The following is an 18,284-nucleotide window of genomic DNA, read 5'->3' as shown; positions in this document are numbered from 1 at the left end:
TGCCTAAAAAACTTGTTAGATGCAAAGAAGCTTGTCCAACATAAATACCATCGGGATTGTACTTCATCATAAGCTTTACCCTTCTACTCTAGTTCTTGATAATCATAGACTTTTGAGTTATCCCTCTACACCTCCTTTTTGTAGGTGGTTTTTCTCCTTGCTCTAGATCCCTACTTGTAATAAAAATAGTTATAAAGTTTAAAAGTAAGTTTATAAAATATCCATAAATCCATACAAAATTTGTATGAAATATCTAACTAAAATTTTAAGTATCAAAACTTCAATTGAGCTATATAGAACACAATATTGAAAATAGATCTGTCAATGTTTTTTTGAAGCCAATCTGACATTAACTAAAATTGAAACCATACCAATTATCTAATAGTATAGACAAATGAACCAATAAGCATAAGGTTTACCTTCTAGAAAACTATACTAGCATATCAATTCACCACATAAAAAATGAACAACAACTACTTAGACAAATACATGTTGCAATAAAAACTAAAATGCATTTTGAAATAAAATAAAATTTTGATCACATCATTATAACAAGCCTTCAATTCATTTACATATAAGATTTGTTCTTAACCCAAATCCCCTCACCATCACGTCACATACAAATTGCATCAAAGTCTTCCATAGCATCAAATGATTCAACTTGTGGCAAAGAAAAAATGACTGGATGGTGTTCAATAGAGTTGTCCATGAGATCATCACCCTCGTCCCTTTCCAAGAAGTCTTGTTGAGAAGTTGATAAAACAATTGACCATCTTGGATCAAGTTCATCTTGTACGTATAAAACTTGCTTAGCCTAAGAAGCTAAAATGAAAAGATTTGATTTATGAGCCATTTTGTTGAAGTCAGCTAAGGTTAACCTAAGATCATCAACTCTAATTCTGTTCTTATTATCAACCCAATCACAATTGAAGATTGGAATCCTAAACATGGTAAAATCAAGGTTCCAAATCTCAGTAATAACCCCATAGAAACAAACCTCACCAAATACTGGATTTTTATCCTTGGCACTAGCAATTTGCATTGTTGTTGCTACAATATTGACTCCACTGTTTTGGGTAGCTCGTAAATCATCATGCCCCTTGGTATGGTAGTGGCACCCATAATGACACAACCTTGATACTTAAACACATAATGGCTAGGACCATGAGCTATCCATTTAAGGGTTTTAGATTAGGTTCTTCATTACTAATGGCAACTTCAACTTGTATAGATAAGTTATAGTTATTATTAACATAGATAACCATGAGTGTAAAGAATACGATAAATTTTACTACCACTCTAGTACCTTATGTCGCAACCAATAAGTAAAAGTACGCATAGGCTCATCTTGTAGCCATTTTTGTCTTTTAGCTTGACATGGATATTTCATTTTCAACCATTTCATGTGATCTTTATGAAGTCATGTATAATAATTTTATAGTTAGTATCCTATATTTATTATAAGTATGATAAACAAAGAAACAAAAGTGTGTCCCACTTACTTGACATAAGGTTGGATGATTGTTGTATTCTCCAACACATAATGATGTGCTTGTAACCATAAATTGGAATCAACCTTCATGGTATGACCTCCAAATATAGGTGCCCCAACTTTTGGTCAATTTTTGAAGTATTGGGAATTCCAATTGCACTTACATTTGATAAGTACTTTGTATAAAACTCGATGCTTTCCTTTGCAATATAACATTTAGCAATGCAACCTTTGGGTTGTTTACGATTTCGTACATAGCCTTTTAACACTTTCTTAAACCTTTCAAATGGGTACATCTACCTAAGGTAAATCGGTCCACAAAGGCTCACCTCTTTTACAAGATGCACCGTAAAAGATGTACCAAGATATCAAAGAATGAAGGTGGGAAATACTTTTCAAACAAGCACAATGTCACCACAACCTCATTTTGTAACTCATCTAATGTAGACCTCAACCACTTTTACTATAGAGAGCATTGAAAAATGAACTCAATCTACAAATGCCATTCCTCACATGCTTTGGAAAAATAGTTTGTAATGAAACTGTCAATAACTATTACATTAATGTATGATAGTCATGGGATTTCAAGCCATAAAGCTTCAAGTCTTCCATTGACACAATGCTTCGAAGGTTAGAGCAATATCCAGAAGGAACCTTCAATTGTGAAAGAGTTTGGCAAAATACCTTCCTTTCCATTTTGGAAAGTGTATAACATGTAGGAGGGAGATATGTTCTCTTTGATTCAAACCTTGGTGCCAATTCACTTCTTAAGCCCATGTCTACGAGATTTAAATGATAGTTGAGTTCATCCTTTGTCTTACCTGGAATGTTGTGTAAGATACTAATGATGCTTTCACAAACATTTTTCTCAATATGCATTACATTCAAATTATGATGAACATGAAGATATTTTCAATACTCAAGATCAAAGAATATGAACTTCTTCTTCCAACAATTTGCATTGATAACTTTGGATTTACCACGATTAACTTTTTTTTCCTCCATGAATTACAAATGAAATTAATTTTCTTGAGAATTTCCTTTCCACTTAATATTTGTGGAGGTGGCTTAAACTCTTATTCACCATTGAATGTTTTTTTTTTCCCTAAATGGATGGTTACATGGAAGAAACCATCTATGTCCTGTATATGAGTTATTTTTTTCCCTGTTTCAATCTACGAGAATATGTTTATTTATTGCATATTGAATAACCAAAATATCCTTTAACTGTGCACCCAAACAAGTTTTCATATACAGGAAAGTCACTGATTGTCCATAATAGAACAACTCTTAATGTAAAGAACTCTTGTTGATGTGCATCATAAGCTTGGACTCTGATCTCCCACAATGTTTTAAGATCTTCTATCAACGATGCTAAATAGATGTAAATGTCATTCCCAAGTTTTCGTGGACTTGAAATTAACAAATATAACATCATAAATTTTTTCTTCATGCACAACCATGGAGGAAAGTTATAAATTATCATGAGAATAGGCCAACAGCTATGTTTGCTACTTAATGAACTGTGAGGATTTCTACCATCTGCTGAGATGACAAGTCTCAGGTTTCTAGGTTCTGAGGAAAACTCAGGCCATCTATGGTCAACTAGCTTCCATGATGGTGAGTCTAATGGATGACGCATTTTCCCATCAAAATCTCTTTCTTTGGCATGCCATATGAGCTTTTTTGTGATTTTTGATGATTGAAACATTCTTCTAAATCTTGGAACTGAAGGAAAATACCACATTACTTTTGCAGGAACTCCCTTCCTCTTTTTAGTTCTTGTCCTATTTGTCTTCCACCTTGAAGTTCCACGAGTATGACATGAGGATGCATCTTTCAACTCATTCCTATAAAGTATACAATCATTGGGACATGCATGTATTTTCTCATATTCCATTCCCAATGCATTCAATGTCTTTTTTGCTTCATACATAGACAAAGGCAACTCATTATTTACAAGCAACATATTTCCAAGCATTTCTAAAAGCTCTGAAAAGCTTTTATCAAACTACCCAAAGCGTGCTTTTATTTTTATAATTTAATCAATGTAGACAATTTTGTAAAGTTTCTACAACTAGGATATAAAGGTTTTCTACATCTTTCAATAACCATTTCTATTGTATTATGCACATCATCAAATTGAACTCTATCATAATATTTTGCTCTTATAGTTGGTGGTCCAATTGGAGTTGCCTCTCCATGCCAATACCATGTATGGTAACTTTGATCAATTCCATGGAAAAACATATGCTTTCTAATCTTTTGAGGAGTATGGAATATCATATTACCACATTGTAAGTATGGACATTTAATGGAGTTTTTATTTACAGAATTTTGTATTGTAAATGTGATAAAATGTTCAACCCCATCCTTATACTTCTTCGATCTTCTATCCTTTGAAATCTATGAACGATCCATTTTTTAATAACAAACTTCCAATAGTGATCAAACTTCAAATTGAAGAAAATATCAATATTTTCTATATCATTCATTTAGCAACCTTTCTTTCCTCTGTTCAAAGAATAATCAAGAATCAATTTAATACAACATTTGATTAAAAGGCTAGATTTAAGAGAAAAAGGGGTGAGCATTAATGTCCTAACCATTTTGAATTTTGTATATAGATTTACACTATTGGAATAACACACTAATTATTGACAATTTTAAAAAGTGCCAAGGAAAAAAAAGGTCATTGTATATGTTATACATAGTAGTGATTAAGAAGCTATAAATGTTATTGACCTTGAATACTTGCATTAAAGATGATGTACAACCTCAATTAAACAAGTGCATATTAATATTATTGACATATACAATTCAAGTTGTGTTGCATTTTTTATGGCATTTAACATCTCCAACTTCGTAAATTAGGGAGTGGTTCCTATCCCATATAAGAATACATAATCTTTATGTGTCAACTGCCAATGTGCTCAATTTAATTTTAAAAAAAAAAAAAAAAATGGCAGCATTTCCCTATGGTTCTCCAAGTACACAAAATGAACAAGACATAATATGTGACCTTGTCCAAGTATGTACCCAGAGAACAAGAAGAAAGAGTACCAAAATTTCTTTAAAATGAATTAAGAATAAGCAATTAACTTCATAGCTATTATGTTTTCCTACACTATCCAATCAAACAATTCAAACATCATTTGTAGAGAAAAGATCTTTATCACATGGTAGACAATTTAAAAGTTGTCATCGTGAAACTAGTATAGATAAAACCATTTTCACCTTTTGACAACTAAAATGTCTTTACTATCTAATAACAAAAATTTGTCTCACAATGATACTTGAACGAGAACTCTAAGATTGCATGCAAGCATAGTTGATTAAAATTAAAACACAATTACTTACTAAAATATTACAAAAAAAAAAAACATAACTCTCATTCTATCATGTTTATCTTAAATATATAACATTTAACATGGAGACCTAAAAACCTTTTCGCAACTTAGAGAGAAACATCTTTTACAAAAAGGTCTACACCAAATCTAATCAAATTAATCTAAATTGACAATTTTAAATATACATCAAGTAATTATCCTACAAAACAAATAATAAGGCAATCAAAATTTTATAATTAATTTTTTGGTCCAAATTTTAGCCTATAATGGTATTTTGTGAACTATATAATTTTAACTTGTCTCTATGTAGTGCTTTTATATTTGGTGTTTTTGAGAAGAATTCACAAGCATTATAGGGATAATATATGGCTTAACATACATTTTTTTTTCATTTAAAATAAAAATTATGAAAACATTAAGTATTAAGATGGCAATATTTTTGGTTTGATTAAAATTTTAATCTCTTTATTATAAAACTAATATAATATACATCTAAATAATATGTAAAGAAATTCTAGATGCCTATGTAAAAAAATAAATAGTGCATCCTAATGGAAAAACTAAGAATTAATTTCATATTTTGGAACATTCTATATAGTCAATGATACAAATAAATTAGATTAAACAATATATTCAATTAACATTTCATCACTTAAAATTAACACATGCAAACCCTACGTGTTAGTGTGTAAAGCATGACTCGCTTTGTAAACCATATATCATAATATAGGAGCACACGGTAATGAACAGGGAACATGGTTTTCATAATCTTAAGAAATTAATAAATAAATTTTGAAATTATAATTTTAACCTTTTAAATATCTAAACTAAGCAATCATCGTAATAGGAAATTTATCCTAAATACCCCTTTGAACCAAATATCCTAAAATTGTTTTTAGGTTATAATTAAATTTTTGTGTTATCAATTTTTATTTAATTTTTACTATTTTCTATTTTCAAATGGTTTGGTAAATTAGTTTAATATATTTATAATCAATCAAGTAAATTAATTTAATATAAAGTATATTTATGTAAAATAATTTTTAGTTTAATAAATAAAAATTTATATTATACTTTTACGGTAATATTTTATCCATATAAATAATATTCACCCATCATAATATTTGTATTCCTTTTATATCATATTACCTACAAGATCTCATATTTGATTTTATTTCCTGTCATTTTTAACCTTTTAAAAAATTCTTAAGAAAATTTTGAAACATAGAATTGGTTTATTCCCTTTTTCGTTTTTCTGTTATTTTTATATAAAATAAAAATAGAGAAAATACCCATATTTGAAAAATATACCTATATATTTGGAATTCTTTTATAAAAAAATCAATTAAAATGAATGAGATAATATTTCTATTTTCATCCTTGAACTATTTAATCGAAAAGGTAAGGATTAAAAAATTGTAGAAGACATTTTTTTCTTCTTATTTTTAAAAGATAAAGATCATTGTTTTGAATTTACTGTTTCAATATACCTTAACCAAAAAACCGTTTCTTTATTAAATGTTCATTTTATTTTTTTATCAAATTGATAATAGTAATATACGACAATAATAAATGATTAAGAAGAAAATAGTAATAAAAGCAATAGAGAAAATAATGACGAATAGAACGAAGAAAGCATAAATCTTTTTCCTGGACAATGCAACGTCAAAGCAAAATGAGACCAAGGGAGGAAGTGCTCTGGAGGCTTCAAGCCTTGAATGGATGCCAACAATGCGTAGTGGAGCCATCCCCTGACTCACGCCTGAGCAAAGCCTGAGCCATGGTAACAAATATCTTTGAATAAAGAATATTTTTCTAACATACCCCAATTATGTACTAAAGTAGACAGCTGAGAGTTACTACTTGTAAGCAAGAATAGCCTGATCATCTTCATTGAGGAGCATTCATAAACACTACTACTGTTTTAAAAGTGGATTTATGCAAATTTAATACAGAATTCCTCCAACAATCACCCAAGAAGACTTGATCTTTACTTAATTAACAAGTCCAAATAGAGATATTTGGGCTTAGGTAGAGATATGATCTACTGGACCTATATATAAGATGAAATTGAATCGTGACATTTATTAGTTTATGTCATTTTATACGCAATGTTGTCGTTTTCATAGCATAACTATATTTTGTTTTCCTAAAGATCTTTTAGGCATATCTCATAATGTTATAGAATCTGGGTTATAAAATTAACTAATTGATAAAATTGTTCACAATTATTTTTAGTATTGTGACGTTGATTTAATAAAATTCCACTTAGTAGTTTTATATCCCTTAATAGCCATGCCTCATAGTTTTAATATGAAATATTTTTGTTTCCATGGCTAATCTCACCTTGTATATTTGAAAGCCCTGTTATTCTTGGAGAAATGTTAATTAAAAACTCGAGTTTGCTCTATTTTAGTCATCAACAAACCCTATCTAGTGGTAGCAATAAATTTACCCTGATTAACAATATAAAAAAAGGCATAATATAAAGGAAGATGTGATGTTGTAAAGATTTGACCCCAAGAAACCATGAAAAATGAAACTATTGCAATTTAAATATTAAAACTAAGCAGAGACGAGAGCTAAATAGTGGTATAAACCTAGATAGTGCAATAGGTGAAGAAATAGCATAGGATCAAATTTGTATGCAAGTTTTTGTCTTTAAACATGCAATTGTTTGAAGCATGAGAAATTCTCAATATTTAATTTCCATTACATTTTATTAATCATTTCCTTTTATGGACAAAGATTTTGGATGTATATATTAGTGAAAGTGAGGACTCAAGCATGCTATCTGATCAAAGAATTTCCAATGATTTTTTTTTTCTAGCTCCCAAATTTTTGCACTAGTCTCCTTTTCCAATAAGTCACATGGAAAATTTTAAGACTATCCACCTCAAAAGCATTAGCATTAGCAAAAAAAGCAATTTAAACTTTTAGTTGTGTATGGAAAGTATGGGTGTGTATTTCATTTTCAGTAAGAAAAAATAGCAGTATGTACATAAATTACCTATGACTGAGGATCAAAGCAAAGATGAAAACTGTGATCTGGAAAGCTAATGACTATATCCAGCTTCAGTGGCTCTTGTATAAATTGTCATAACAATGAGATGTTTTACTAGAAATATCTCCAATCTGCCTCTTAGCAATGCTGGAAATGCAAGATACTTAAGAAGAAGACATTAACTAGATCAACATCTTATCTTAAAACTTCGATTTAAGAAAAGAGTGCTATCTTTGGGTACTTAGGAATTCAGGGGAAGCTACTAAAACTTACTTTTGCATGATGTTTAGATGATAGTAACATGAACATCTATGGCCATGCTACTTCATGGATGATTGTATTAACAGAGCAATTCCCGTGTCAAAATTCCTTTAGTTATCACACCTTGATTCACTTCCAAGGCCCCAGTAATAAAAAAATAAAAGGTTTCAAGAACCCACATATTTGATGATGAAGTCTTCTGTTTCAATTGACTTTAAAGCCACAAAACCAATAACATTTTGGTGACATTAGCTTCTTCATTATTGGAGCTATTCAATAGCAAATAACCCCCTACCCCACCAGCCAACCACCCTAAAAAATACCTCATGTTTTGGTCTTAAACACCCCATACAAATATAACAATTTGACTTGGAGAATTCCATAGAATATTTAGTATGGGAACTACTCTGAAGATTGACCTGTCTTGGCAAGAGCTCCATATGCAGAACCTACAGGCATAATCTACCCCAACTCCTACCCAAAATTTTCGATTAAAACATATAGGGTTTTACTTCGTTTAAAGATATAAATCAAATTCATAGGAATCGTTTTGGTTGGTAACACATTTTTATTTAATAAACCCTAAAAAAGTTATATTAAAGGTGATAAAAAAATTAATATAATTTTTAATGAAATTAAGAAAAACCAAGAAAAAATCAGGACTTTACCTTGAATCACTAAGTGGATGGAGACAATGGAATGTCTTGCGGTCCCAAGTTGTTTCTTCTCAAAACAGTTGGAGTTATTTTTCTCGTTTATTTGGAGAAAATAGGCTTTGGCCAAATGGAAAATGAAAGAAAAAAATTAGGGTTTAGATTAAAAGAAAAAACCCCACCAAAATCTATGCATGTGCAAAACTTACTCTTCTAATTAGTGGACTTCCCACTTCAACTGGTCTTTCAATCTCGACTACATTGATGTAATACTTCTATTGTTGAAATGAAAACCTGTAAATCTCATCTCACTTTTGGTTACTTCACAAAGGAGAAGGCCAAACACAACTCTGACAACTGACCACTAGTACATCCTAGGCAAGTGAAGACTTAGGGTTTTGGATGCTCTGAATGTGAGATTTGAAGGTATGTGAAGGAAAATCATGTTTTGGCGGGTGAGGAAATCGTGTGGAGGGAGTGGAAATTTTAGGCATGTTTTAGATAAATATATATACTAGGTAGGATAATGACACTCTTTAGAAACATCAAGAATGCAAAAATGTTATATATCCAATGACACTTAAAATAAGCACCAACATTTTTTAATTTATACATATCAACGACACTTGCAGATGTGTCATAGTAAACAAGCGCCAATGTTTGGGCATAAAAAATAAATAATGACATTTTTTTAAAAGTGCTAAGGAAGGAAGTGTCATTGTTCTTGTTTTTTGTAGTAGTGATGGTATGGTGGAATGATTTTCTCTCATCTGTGGGCGTACACATGTTTGACCTAACCATATTAAAATCTCTTATATCTTTATGTGGATTATTTTATTTTTGTGTAATTGAACTAGTATTGTTTGCATCAAAGCTTTTGCTAGTTCAACATATAATTTGTGGTGTATGTTAGAATTGTGTTGAAAGTGTAAGTCCTATTCTCCTATTTACAAAAGGCATAAACTTTTGCACTCTAAACATTTCATGGCCAGCCTGATTTTATGCATGTATTCAAAACCAAATGGTGAATGAACACTTGAGTAGTATTGGAGACGGAAAAGAAGAGAAGTAATATTGGATAAAAGGGACAAAGTTGAATGGGGATCTATTTCTCCAACACTACTACTCTTACATCACACAAATTCCTTTTTTTTGCATTGAATCTGGTTGAAGAGTTCACTACCAATTTTTGAACTCTAAGAATAATATGTAAGTAGTGCAGGCAAACACAGGAATCTTGAAAGACAGATAAAAATCAAATAACAGTCAAAATAAAATGTAAGTTTAACAACATGAGATACAATGGAGATCCGTATCAAACTCCTCGAAGCTTCTGGGTCTCCATATTCTGCAGAGAAGTCTCGTCTGCAACTTTGTACAAGTCAACAGCCAAACTTCATTTCCAAATTGATGAGTGTCCAAAATGTGACCGACAAATACGTTATTAAAAGGGAAAAACAAAGGACAGAAAAAGAAAGAGAGGAGAAAATCTATGCTTGATCTTTGGCACTGAATTACTGGTTTTACTTCCAGTCAATCCATTCAGATATCTTCTCAACGCACAAGAAGGGATTGAAAAAATCCCAGCTCCAATTTTCCAAAAAACAGCTTAGTCCACTAGTCAGTCAAGAACCATGACGACTTGCAACACCCCAGTCTTCTTTGTTTTACAGAAGCTCTCAATTTTATAAGTGCAGACAGACCAGAATCTCACTCAGCTCAGCTTCACAAATTCAAGTCAGCAATCACTCAAATGCATTAAACTAATTTTTATGCTCTTCTCCTATTGAGAGAAATAGGCATTCACTTTGAAGAGACAACGCAAGTTTGTGTCAGTAGGTTATATGTGTACCCTGATAAGCAAATCCCCTCTACTGATGGAGATGCCAAGCTCTAGCTTGAGATTACAGTGGTGGTTTTTCCTTGTCAACCTCATCATTTGTATTAGTTTGCTTCGGTTGGAATCTCTTTCCAGCACGCCCACTTTTGGAAATGAAACTGATAAGCTTGCATTGCTCACCATCAAGCATTATCTGGTTGATGTTCCAAATGGAGTTCTGAGTTCCTGGAATGACTCTGCATTTCTGCCAGTGGCATGGGGTTACATTCAGTCGCTGACATCAGAGGGTCACAACGAGGGTCAAAGCTTAGGTGGTTCCTTACCACCTATTGGGAACTGAACATTCCAAAGAGAGTTGGTGTTGTCCAACAATCACTTGCACGGTACTATACCCAGTGACATTGGTCTTTTACGATGGATGCAGCATCTCAATCTGAGCACAAATTCCCTCCAAGGTGAGATTCCGGTTGAAGTGCTTGAAATATTTATATTTGGATGTAAATAACCTGTCTGGTATGATTTCTCCCTCACTCTATAATAGGTCATCTGCCATTGAATTTTTTGTATCTGGCAACATTCTGTCTGGAAATTTTACTCCAAACATGAGGTTTAATTTTCCTCAACTCCGCAAGTTTGGCATAGCAGGGTATCAGTTTACTGGAATAATTCCAGATACACTATCCAATATTTCAGGACTTGAACTTTTGGATCTAAGTAACAATTATCTAACTGGCCAAGTCCCTGATAGCTTAGGAGTGCTCAAGGATCTGTATTGGTTGAACCTTGAATTCAATAAATTAGGAAGGGGCATGTCAGGCGATTTAAATTTTCCATATTCTTTGCCAAATGTCAGCAGTTTAAGACTTATCAATCCACATGCCAATAATTTCCGGGGCGTGTTACTCATCTCCATTGTTAATCGATCAACCCAACTGCAGAAGCTTATCATAGGGGGCAACAAAATATCTGGAAGCATCCCAAAAGAGATTGGGAACCTGATCAGCTTAACTGTTTTCAGTGCAATGCGGAATAATCTTACTGTGTCATTCCCATTTCAATTGGCAAGCTTCAGAATTTAAGAGTATTCGACTTAAATTGGAACAGGCTATCAGGTCTGCTCCCATCCACCGTCGGCAACTCAAGTCAACTATACTACCTTGACATGGGCTACAACAATTTGGAAGGGAACATTCCTACTCACAGGAACTGCCAAAATATGGAAATTCTTTTCCTCGATCACAATAAGTTGAGTGGTAGTGTACCTGAAAATGTCACTTGTCATTTCAATCAGTTGAGATCACTCTACCTACAGCAAAACACATTCACCGGTTCTCTCCCAACAGATGTTGGTCAACTGAAAAACCTAAATCAGCTGCTTGTTTCTGACAACAACTTGTCAGGCAAAATCCCCAGGGAACTTGGCAGCTGTTCGATATTTGAGTACCTCGACATGGCAAAAAACTCTTTCCAGGGAAACATCCCTCTGTCATTTAGCTCATTGAGAGGTATTCGGTTCCTAGACCTTTCATGCAACATCTTGCCTGGAACGATTCCCAAAGAACTACATCTTCTTGGTTTGTTGAGTTTAAATCTGCCTTATAACTACCTTGAAGGTGAGCTTCCAAGTGGAGGAGTTTTTAAAAATGTGAGTGGGATTTTAATCACTGGGAACAAGAAGCTTTGTGGGGGGAATCCCTCAACTTCAGCTGCCAGCATGCTGTGATGTAGAGTCAGCAAAGCATGGCAAAGGGAAGCATCTTTCAACCAAAATTGTTATAGCCATAAGCATTACTGGTGTTTCTTGCTTGGCTTTCATAGTGGCTTCAGTTCTCCTCTATGGGAGAAAAACGGCTGTAATGAAGCCTTCTTCCACCTTTTTAAGATATGGATACTTGAGGGTTTCTTACAAAGAGCTCCTCAAAGCAGCTAGTGGATTTGCTTCTTCCAACTTGATTGGCATGGGAAGTTTTGGTTCCATATACAAAGGAATTCTAATTCGAGGTGAAAGACCTGTTGCAGTGAAGGTACTGAACCTTCAACACCGTGGAGCTACCAAGAGTTTCATGGCTAAGTGCAAGGTCCTCAGGAATATTCAGCTTCGGAATCTCCTTGGATTCATAACTTCATGTTCAAGTGTGGACAACAAAGTTTGTGATTTTAAGGCTCTAGTATTTGAGTTCATGCCTAATGGGAACCTAGATAGCTGGCTGTATCATGAATCTAGAAATTTAAGCTTCAGACAAAGATTGGATATCGTAATTGATGTGGCTAATGCTCTGGATTATCTTCATCACCAATGCCAGACGCCAATTGTTCATGGTGATCTAAGGCCAAGCAATGTTCTTCTTGATGATGACATGGCTGCCCATGTTGGGGACTTCGGGTTAGCCAACCTCCTTCCTGAAGCTAACGAGATTCTGAGTAGTGGTCTGTAGGTTTTCATTGAAACAGAGTGTGGAAACTCTTTGGAAGCAATAGAACGTTGAGGAATCTGAAGTTCTTAATTTTATTAAGCTTCAAACCACTTATTTATACAACTAGCTTAAAACAGAAAAACATAAAAATAGCAACAAACCTGCTACCTATAGATAATTCCTAAAGAATAGAAACAACCAACAAACTTCCTAAGAAATAGGTAAATCTTCCACATGACTAACTTATTTGACTACTTCCACTTCAATCTACTCAGCTCCATGTCAGCAGCTCCTATGACATGTCATTCAACACTCCTCCTTGTCTTTGGAGCTGCAAACTCCAAGCCTTTGCCTTAAGAACTCATATCTAGCTTTGGGAAGTGGTTTGGTTAAGATATCAGCATTCTGACTTTCTGTTTTACAGTAGACCAACTGAATTTCTCCCTCCTTCTGTACCTCTCTTAGGAAATAGAGTTTCAACTTGAAATGTTTTGTTTTTCCATGGAACACCGGATTATTTGCAATTGAAATTGCAGCTTGGTTATCTACGAGTATTTGTGTGCTTTCATTTTGCTCCATAAGCAAGTCAGCCATTAATTTCCTAATCCAGAGAGCCTGATTCACAGCAGCGGCAGCAGCTACATATTCTGCTTCTGCTGTAGATTGAGCTATGACTTCTTGCTTTTTGGAACACCATGAAAAAATAGCAGAACCAAAGCTGAAACAATAACCTAAAGTACTTCTCATGTCATCAACACAACCTGCCCAATCACTATCTGAATAACCATGGAGAGTAAAGTTTTTAACTTGACAAAACCTCAGACCATAGTTAATTGTACCCTTGACATATCTAACAATTCTTTTTGCTGCTTGAAAGTGAATTTCACTAGCACAATGCATGTACCTTGAGAGTAAACTTACAACATTCATAATATCTGGTCTAGTTGCCGTTAGGTACATCAAGCACCCAATAATGGTCCTGTAAAGCCTTTCGTCAGCTTTTGCAGCTCCATTTTTTTTGCAAAACTTCTCATTTTGATTCATTGGAGTTGCACTTGGATTGCACTCTTCCATCTTGAACTTTTTCAGGATTTCCTTGGCATATTTCTGTTGACATATGAAGATCTCATTCTGCTTTTGTTGTACCTCCATGCCAAGAAAGAATGTCATCCTCCCAAGATCAGTCATCTCAAAAACATCCTTCATTTCCTTTTTGAAATTGCCAATTTGCTTCATACTGCTTCCTGTCACAAGTAGATCATCAACATATAAAGATACCACAAGTGTTTCATCACAAACCTTCTTGAAGTATAGAGTAAATTCACTTAGGCTTTTTGTAAAGCCTAACCCTAACAAATGTGAATCAATCCTACTGTACCATGCCCTTGGTGCCTATTTTAAACCATACAAGGCCTTTTTCAGCAAATATACTTTATCCTCCATTCCTTTAACAATAAAACCTTCAAGCTGCTCCACAAAAATTTCTTCCTCCAAGTATCCATTCAAGAAGGCTGATTTGACATCCATCTGATGTATATTCCAGCCCTTTTGAGCAGCAAGAGCCAGGAACATTCTTATAGTGTCCAATCTAGCAACTGGGGCAAAAGTCTCAGAGAAATCCACCCCCAAACATCTGAGCATATCCTTTGACAACCAGTCTTGCCTTGTGTTTGTTTATAGAACCATCAGAATTGAGTTTGGTTCTATAAACCCACTTGACTCCAATTGCCCTTTTATGTCTTGGTTTGTCCACTAGCTCCCAAGTCTGGTTTTTTTCAATCATTTTAAGCTCCTCCTTCATTGCATCCATCCATTTTTTATCCGTTGCAGCTTCTTCATACCTTGCAGGCTCTATTATAGCAATATTGCACCTCTGATAGATGTCAGAGAGTGATCTGGTTCCCCTGACAGGTTCATCATCAATATTGGCATTCTCCTCCTGAAACTCAAGCTTCTTATCATTCTCCCAACTTCAAATTCGAAGAATTTGACATCTCTACTAACTATGACTTTGTTGTTTTTTGGAAGATAGATTCTATAGGCCTTTGATATTGAGTTATAACCTATAAAGATCCTAGCTTCTGCTTTCTTATCCAATTTGTCTCTCTTAACATGTGGAATATAAGAGAAACAAAGACAACCAAATGTTTTTAAATTTTGCAGCCTTGGTTTATAGCCATACCATGCTTCAAATGGAGTCTTTTGTTGCAAAGCTTTTGTTGGCAGTCTATTTAGCAGAAAGACTGATGTATGTGCAGCCTCAGCCCAGAATTTCTTTGGCAGCCCTTTCTCATGCAGCAAACACCTTGTCATTTCCATAAGTGTTCTATTTTTCCTCTCAACGACTCCATTCTGTTGAGGGGTATAAGGTGTTGTAAGCTGGTGCTCAATGCCTGCATCCTCACAAAATTTGTTAAATTTCTCCGAGGTGTATTCAGTTCCATTATCAAACCTGATCACTTGCATTTTACATTTACTTTGATTTTCAGCCCAAGCTTTAAACTTCCAAAAGATGTCAGCAACCTCAGATTTAAATTTCATGAAATAAATCCAGCACATTCTTGTGTGATCATCAATGAAAGCAATATAGAACTTACTGCCATTCAGTGATGGTGTTCTCTGAGGTCCTCCCACATTAGTGTGTACTAACTGCAACTTCTGAGTAGCTCTCCAGGCCTTGTTTTGTGGGAAAGGAAGTCTTGCTTGTTTCCCGTACTGACATGCTACATAGGTAGGAGGCTTCACCTCTAATTCAGGCAAGCCTTCTCCAAGATCGTTCTTCTTCATAAAGAGAAGGGCGCTATGATGAAAGTGCCCCAAACGCCTATGCCAAAGCATTGTATTGCTTTCTTCTTTGTGAATTGCAGCCTGCTCTTCTTGCATCAAATCCAAGGCAAAGCCTTTGCCTTTCATTTGAACTATAAATACCTCTCTGCCTTGTGCATCAGCAATCATGCACCGATTGTCCTCAAACATCACCTTATAGCCTTTTTCCAGCAGCTGACCGACACTCAATAGATTTTGATTAATCTCAAGAACATATAAGACATTAGAAATTAATTTCAAACCTGTGTGGCCTTCAATTGCCACTGTTCCTTTGGCCTTACTGCAAGATATGCTCCATTTCCAATTCTAACTTTGGAAGTAACAGTTTTGTCAAGTTCCTTAAAGAGCCCTTGATCATAAGTCATATGGTTTGTACAACCACTGTCTATAAGCCAAGTTTCTGGGGAGCTACTAGTGGCAAAGCATGATACCACAAATAGTTGCTCATCTGGAAGTTCTTCCACAGCAACCTTGACTTCTCCTTGCTGCTGTTGAGATTTGCAAATCCTTTCCACATGCCTTAGATGACCACACTTGTGACATCTTACATCCGGCCTCTACCAACACCTTTTTTGTGGATGATTGGATTTTTTACAGTAAGGACATGGTGGAAACTTTTGAGTGTTGTTGTTGCTGTTATTGTTGCTTTGCATCTCTTTTTTGTACTGAGATATGGCTTGAAATGCACCCTCCACAGATCCTTCTTGTCTCATAAGCCTCCTTTGTTCTTGAGCCTGTAATGCATTCAACAACTCTGCCAAGGTGATACTTGACACATCTTTTGAGTTTTCTAGAGATGATATTGTAGTCTCAAACTTTTCAGGAACTGTTATAAAAATTTTCTGAACCATTCTAGAATCAAAAAAGTCAGTACCAAGAAGTCTTACTTTGTTAACAATACTAAGAAGTCTGTCTGAGTAATCCTTGATTGTTTCTGATTCTTTCATCCTTTGCATCTCAAATTCTCTAATCAAGTTCAGCACTTGCATACCTTTGACTCGTTCATTTCCTTCATATTCCTTCTTCAAGAAGTTCCATATTTCATTTGTTGTCTTCAGTGTCATGATTCTGGTGAAAATTGTAGATGAGACAGCTGCAGCTCAAGAGAACCACATAATGCGATGCTCTAAGGGTTTCAAAGAAAGACACGAGGCTTGGGAGAGGTTGAGTTCAAGATTAGCTAAGGTAGTACATAGGGTTCCTTAAGGAAGTACCTAAAGGGAGGAATATATTAATTATTCATATATAGCTTCCCCTCCCTAGACGAAGGAAACAAAATCTTTTGCACTTTGTTTTGATATGTAATTGCCTTTCTAACAATTGGGTAAATCATTTGACCTAATAAATGTTTAGATCATTGTATTAGTAAATAAGTCCGTAGGTGAAACAACTACATTAATTCCTTTTTTGAAAAGGCCTTTGAGAAGCCAAAAACTATTTTTAAATTGAATAAGAGCTTAACTAATTTTTTTAAAAAGAGTTAAAAGCTACATAATATGAAATCTAGGAAAACGTTAATTTGTCGTAGAAGCTTTATTTTAGCTTATATGGGAAACTATTTTATGTTATAAGATCAATATTGCCCTTTGAGAATTATAGCTTCTTCCTTGAGCTAAAGGCAAAAACAAAAACCTATCCGAGTAGGAGAACAAAGTACAAAACTTGATTCTTACCAGGAAAGCATAAATTGAAAATCACCAATTATCCCAACATCCAACTCAATAAATTAAAACACCTCAAAATCAAAATGTCAAAAATATATCAATTTTCTTCTATTGAAACATAAAACAAACTGAATGCTTGAAACAACATCAACCATCCATTAATTTGATTTTTGGTCAATCACCCATTTCTTTCTTTTTTAAAAATAAGAAGACCACACATTTAGGTAGAATCGCTCTCTGCTACAACGTAGGCAATGCCTACATAAGAACTAAATCCTACCCACAAAATGTCTCCTCAAAAAACTATAATTAAAAAAAATGAAATAAACAAGGGAGACATCAGTTATATATATATAAACAAGGGAGACCAGTTCAATTGCAAGAAATCAAAGAACAAAAGGTTCACAAACTTGAAAGCTACCTTTGAAATTCTTGAAAAAAGTAACAGATTACTGTACCACGACATTGATTAACCCAATGAAAGAATTTAACTCCACAAAAAGATATTTACGCAAATGAGGTTAGGCTTTTAAGGATTTGGGTTTTCAGGATGAAGAGAAAGACGAGGCAGAGGCCAAGGTTTCAAAAATTTAGGGTTCTAGGAGGGACAAAAGCAAATGGAGTTTTAGGTTTCCGTTGACAGAGTTGGTGTCGAGGTGAAAAACGTTAGATCTTTTTATTTTTTATTTTTTGGGCTTTTAAGGTTTTTTGGGTATTCAGATGTGGAGGCTGAGCTGGACGAATGGGAGGGCATTTTGGGAATGAAAGCACACTTCAGTA

General features: G+C 34.1%; 2 protein-coding genes across 2 annotated transcripts; both read left to right on the top strand.

Moving 5' to 3' along the window:
- The first annotated feature begins 11,014 nt into the window (after nt 1-11,014).
- Nucleotides 11,015-11,679, top strand: LOC132253841 (putative receptor-like protein kinase At3g47110). Its single transcript, XM_059737092.1, has 2 exons — nt 11,015-11,055; nt 11,142-11,679. The coding sequence occupies exons 1-2, from the start codon at nt 11,015-11,017 to the stop codon at nt 11,677-11,679; spliced, it is 579 nt and encodes a 192-aa protein (XP_059593075.1).
- Nucleotides 11,680-12,273: 594 nt separating this feature from the next.
- LOC109122564 (probable LRR receptor-like serine/threonine-protein kinase At3g47570) lies at nt 12,274-14,637 on the top strand. Its single transcript, XM_019219777.2, has one exon. The coding sequence runs from the start codon at nt 12,457-12,459 to the stop codon at nt 13,033-13,035; it is 579 nt and encodes a 192-aa protein (XP_019075322.1). The 5' UTR covers nt 12,274-12,456; the 3' UTR covers nt 13,036-14,637.
- The last annotated feature ends 3,647 nt before the right edge of the window (nt 14,638-18,284 follow it).

Source organism: Vitis vinifera, chromosome 5, assembly GCF_030704535.1.
Source record: "Vitis vinifera cultivar Pinot Noir 40024 chromosome 5, ASM3070453v1".
In the NCBI taxonomy this organism is placed as follows: Eukaryota; Viridiplantae; Streptophyta; class Magnoliopsida; order Vitales; family Vitaceae; genus Vitis; species Vitis vinifera.
Note: the sequence above shows the minus strand (reverse complement) of the source record. Positions and strands in the feature narration are given on the sequence as shown.

Bases quoted from the DNA above. Each gene is read 5' to 3' on its own strand.
- LOC132253841 (XM_059737092.1), top strand. From the start codon at position 11,015: ATGGATGCAGCATCTCAATCTGAGCACAAATTCCCTCCAAG. The intron at 11,056-11,141 runs GTGAGATTCCGG...ACTCTATAATAG, and splicing joins GAGCACAAATTCCCTCCAAG to GTCATCTGCCATTGAATTTT.
- LOC109122564 (XM_019219777.2), top strand. From the start codon at position 12,457: ATGAAGCCTTCTTCCACCTTTTTAAGATATGGATACTTGAGGGTTTCT.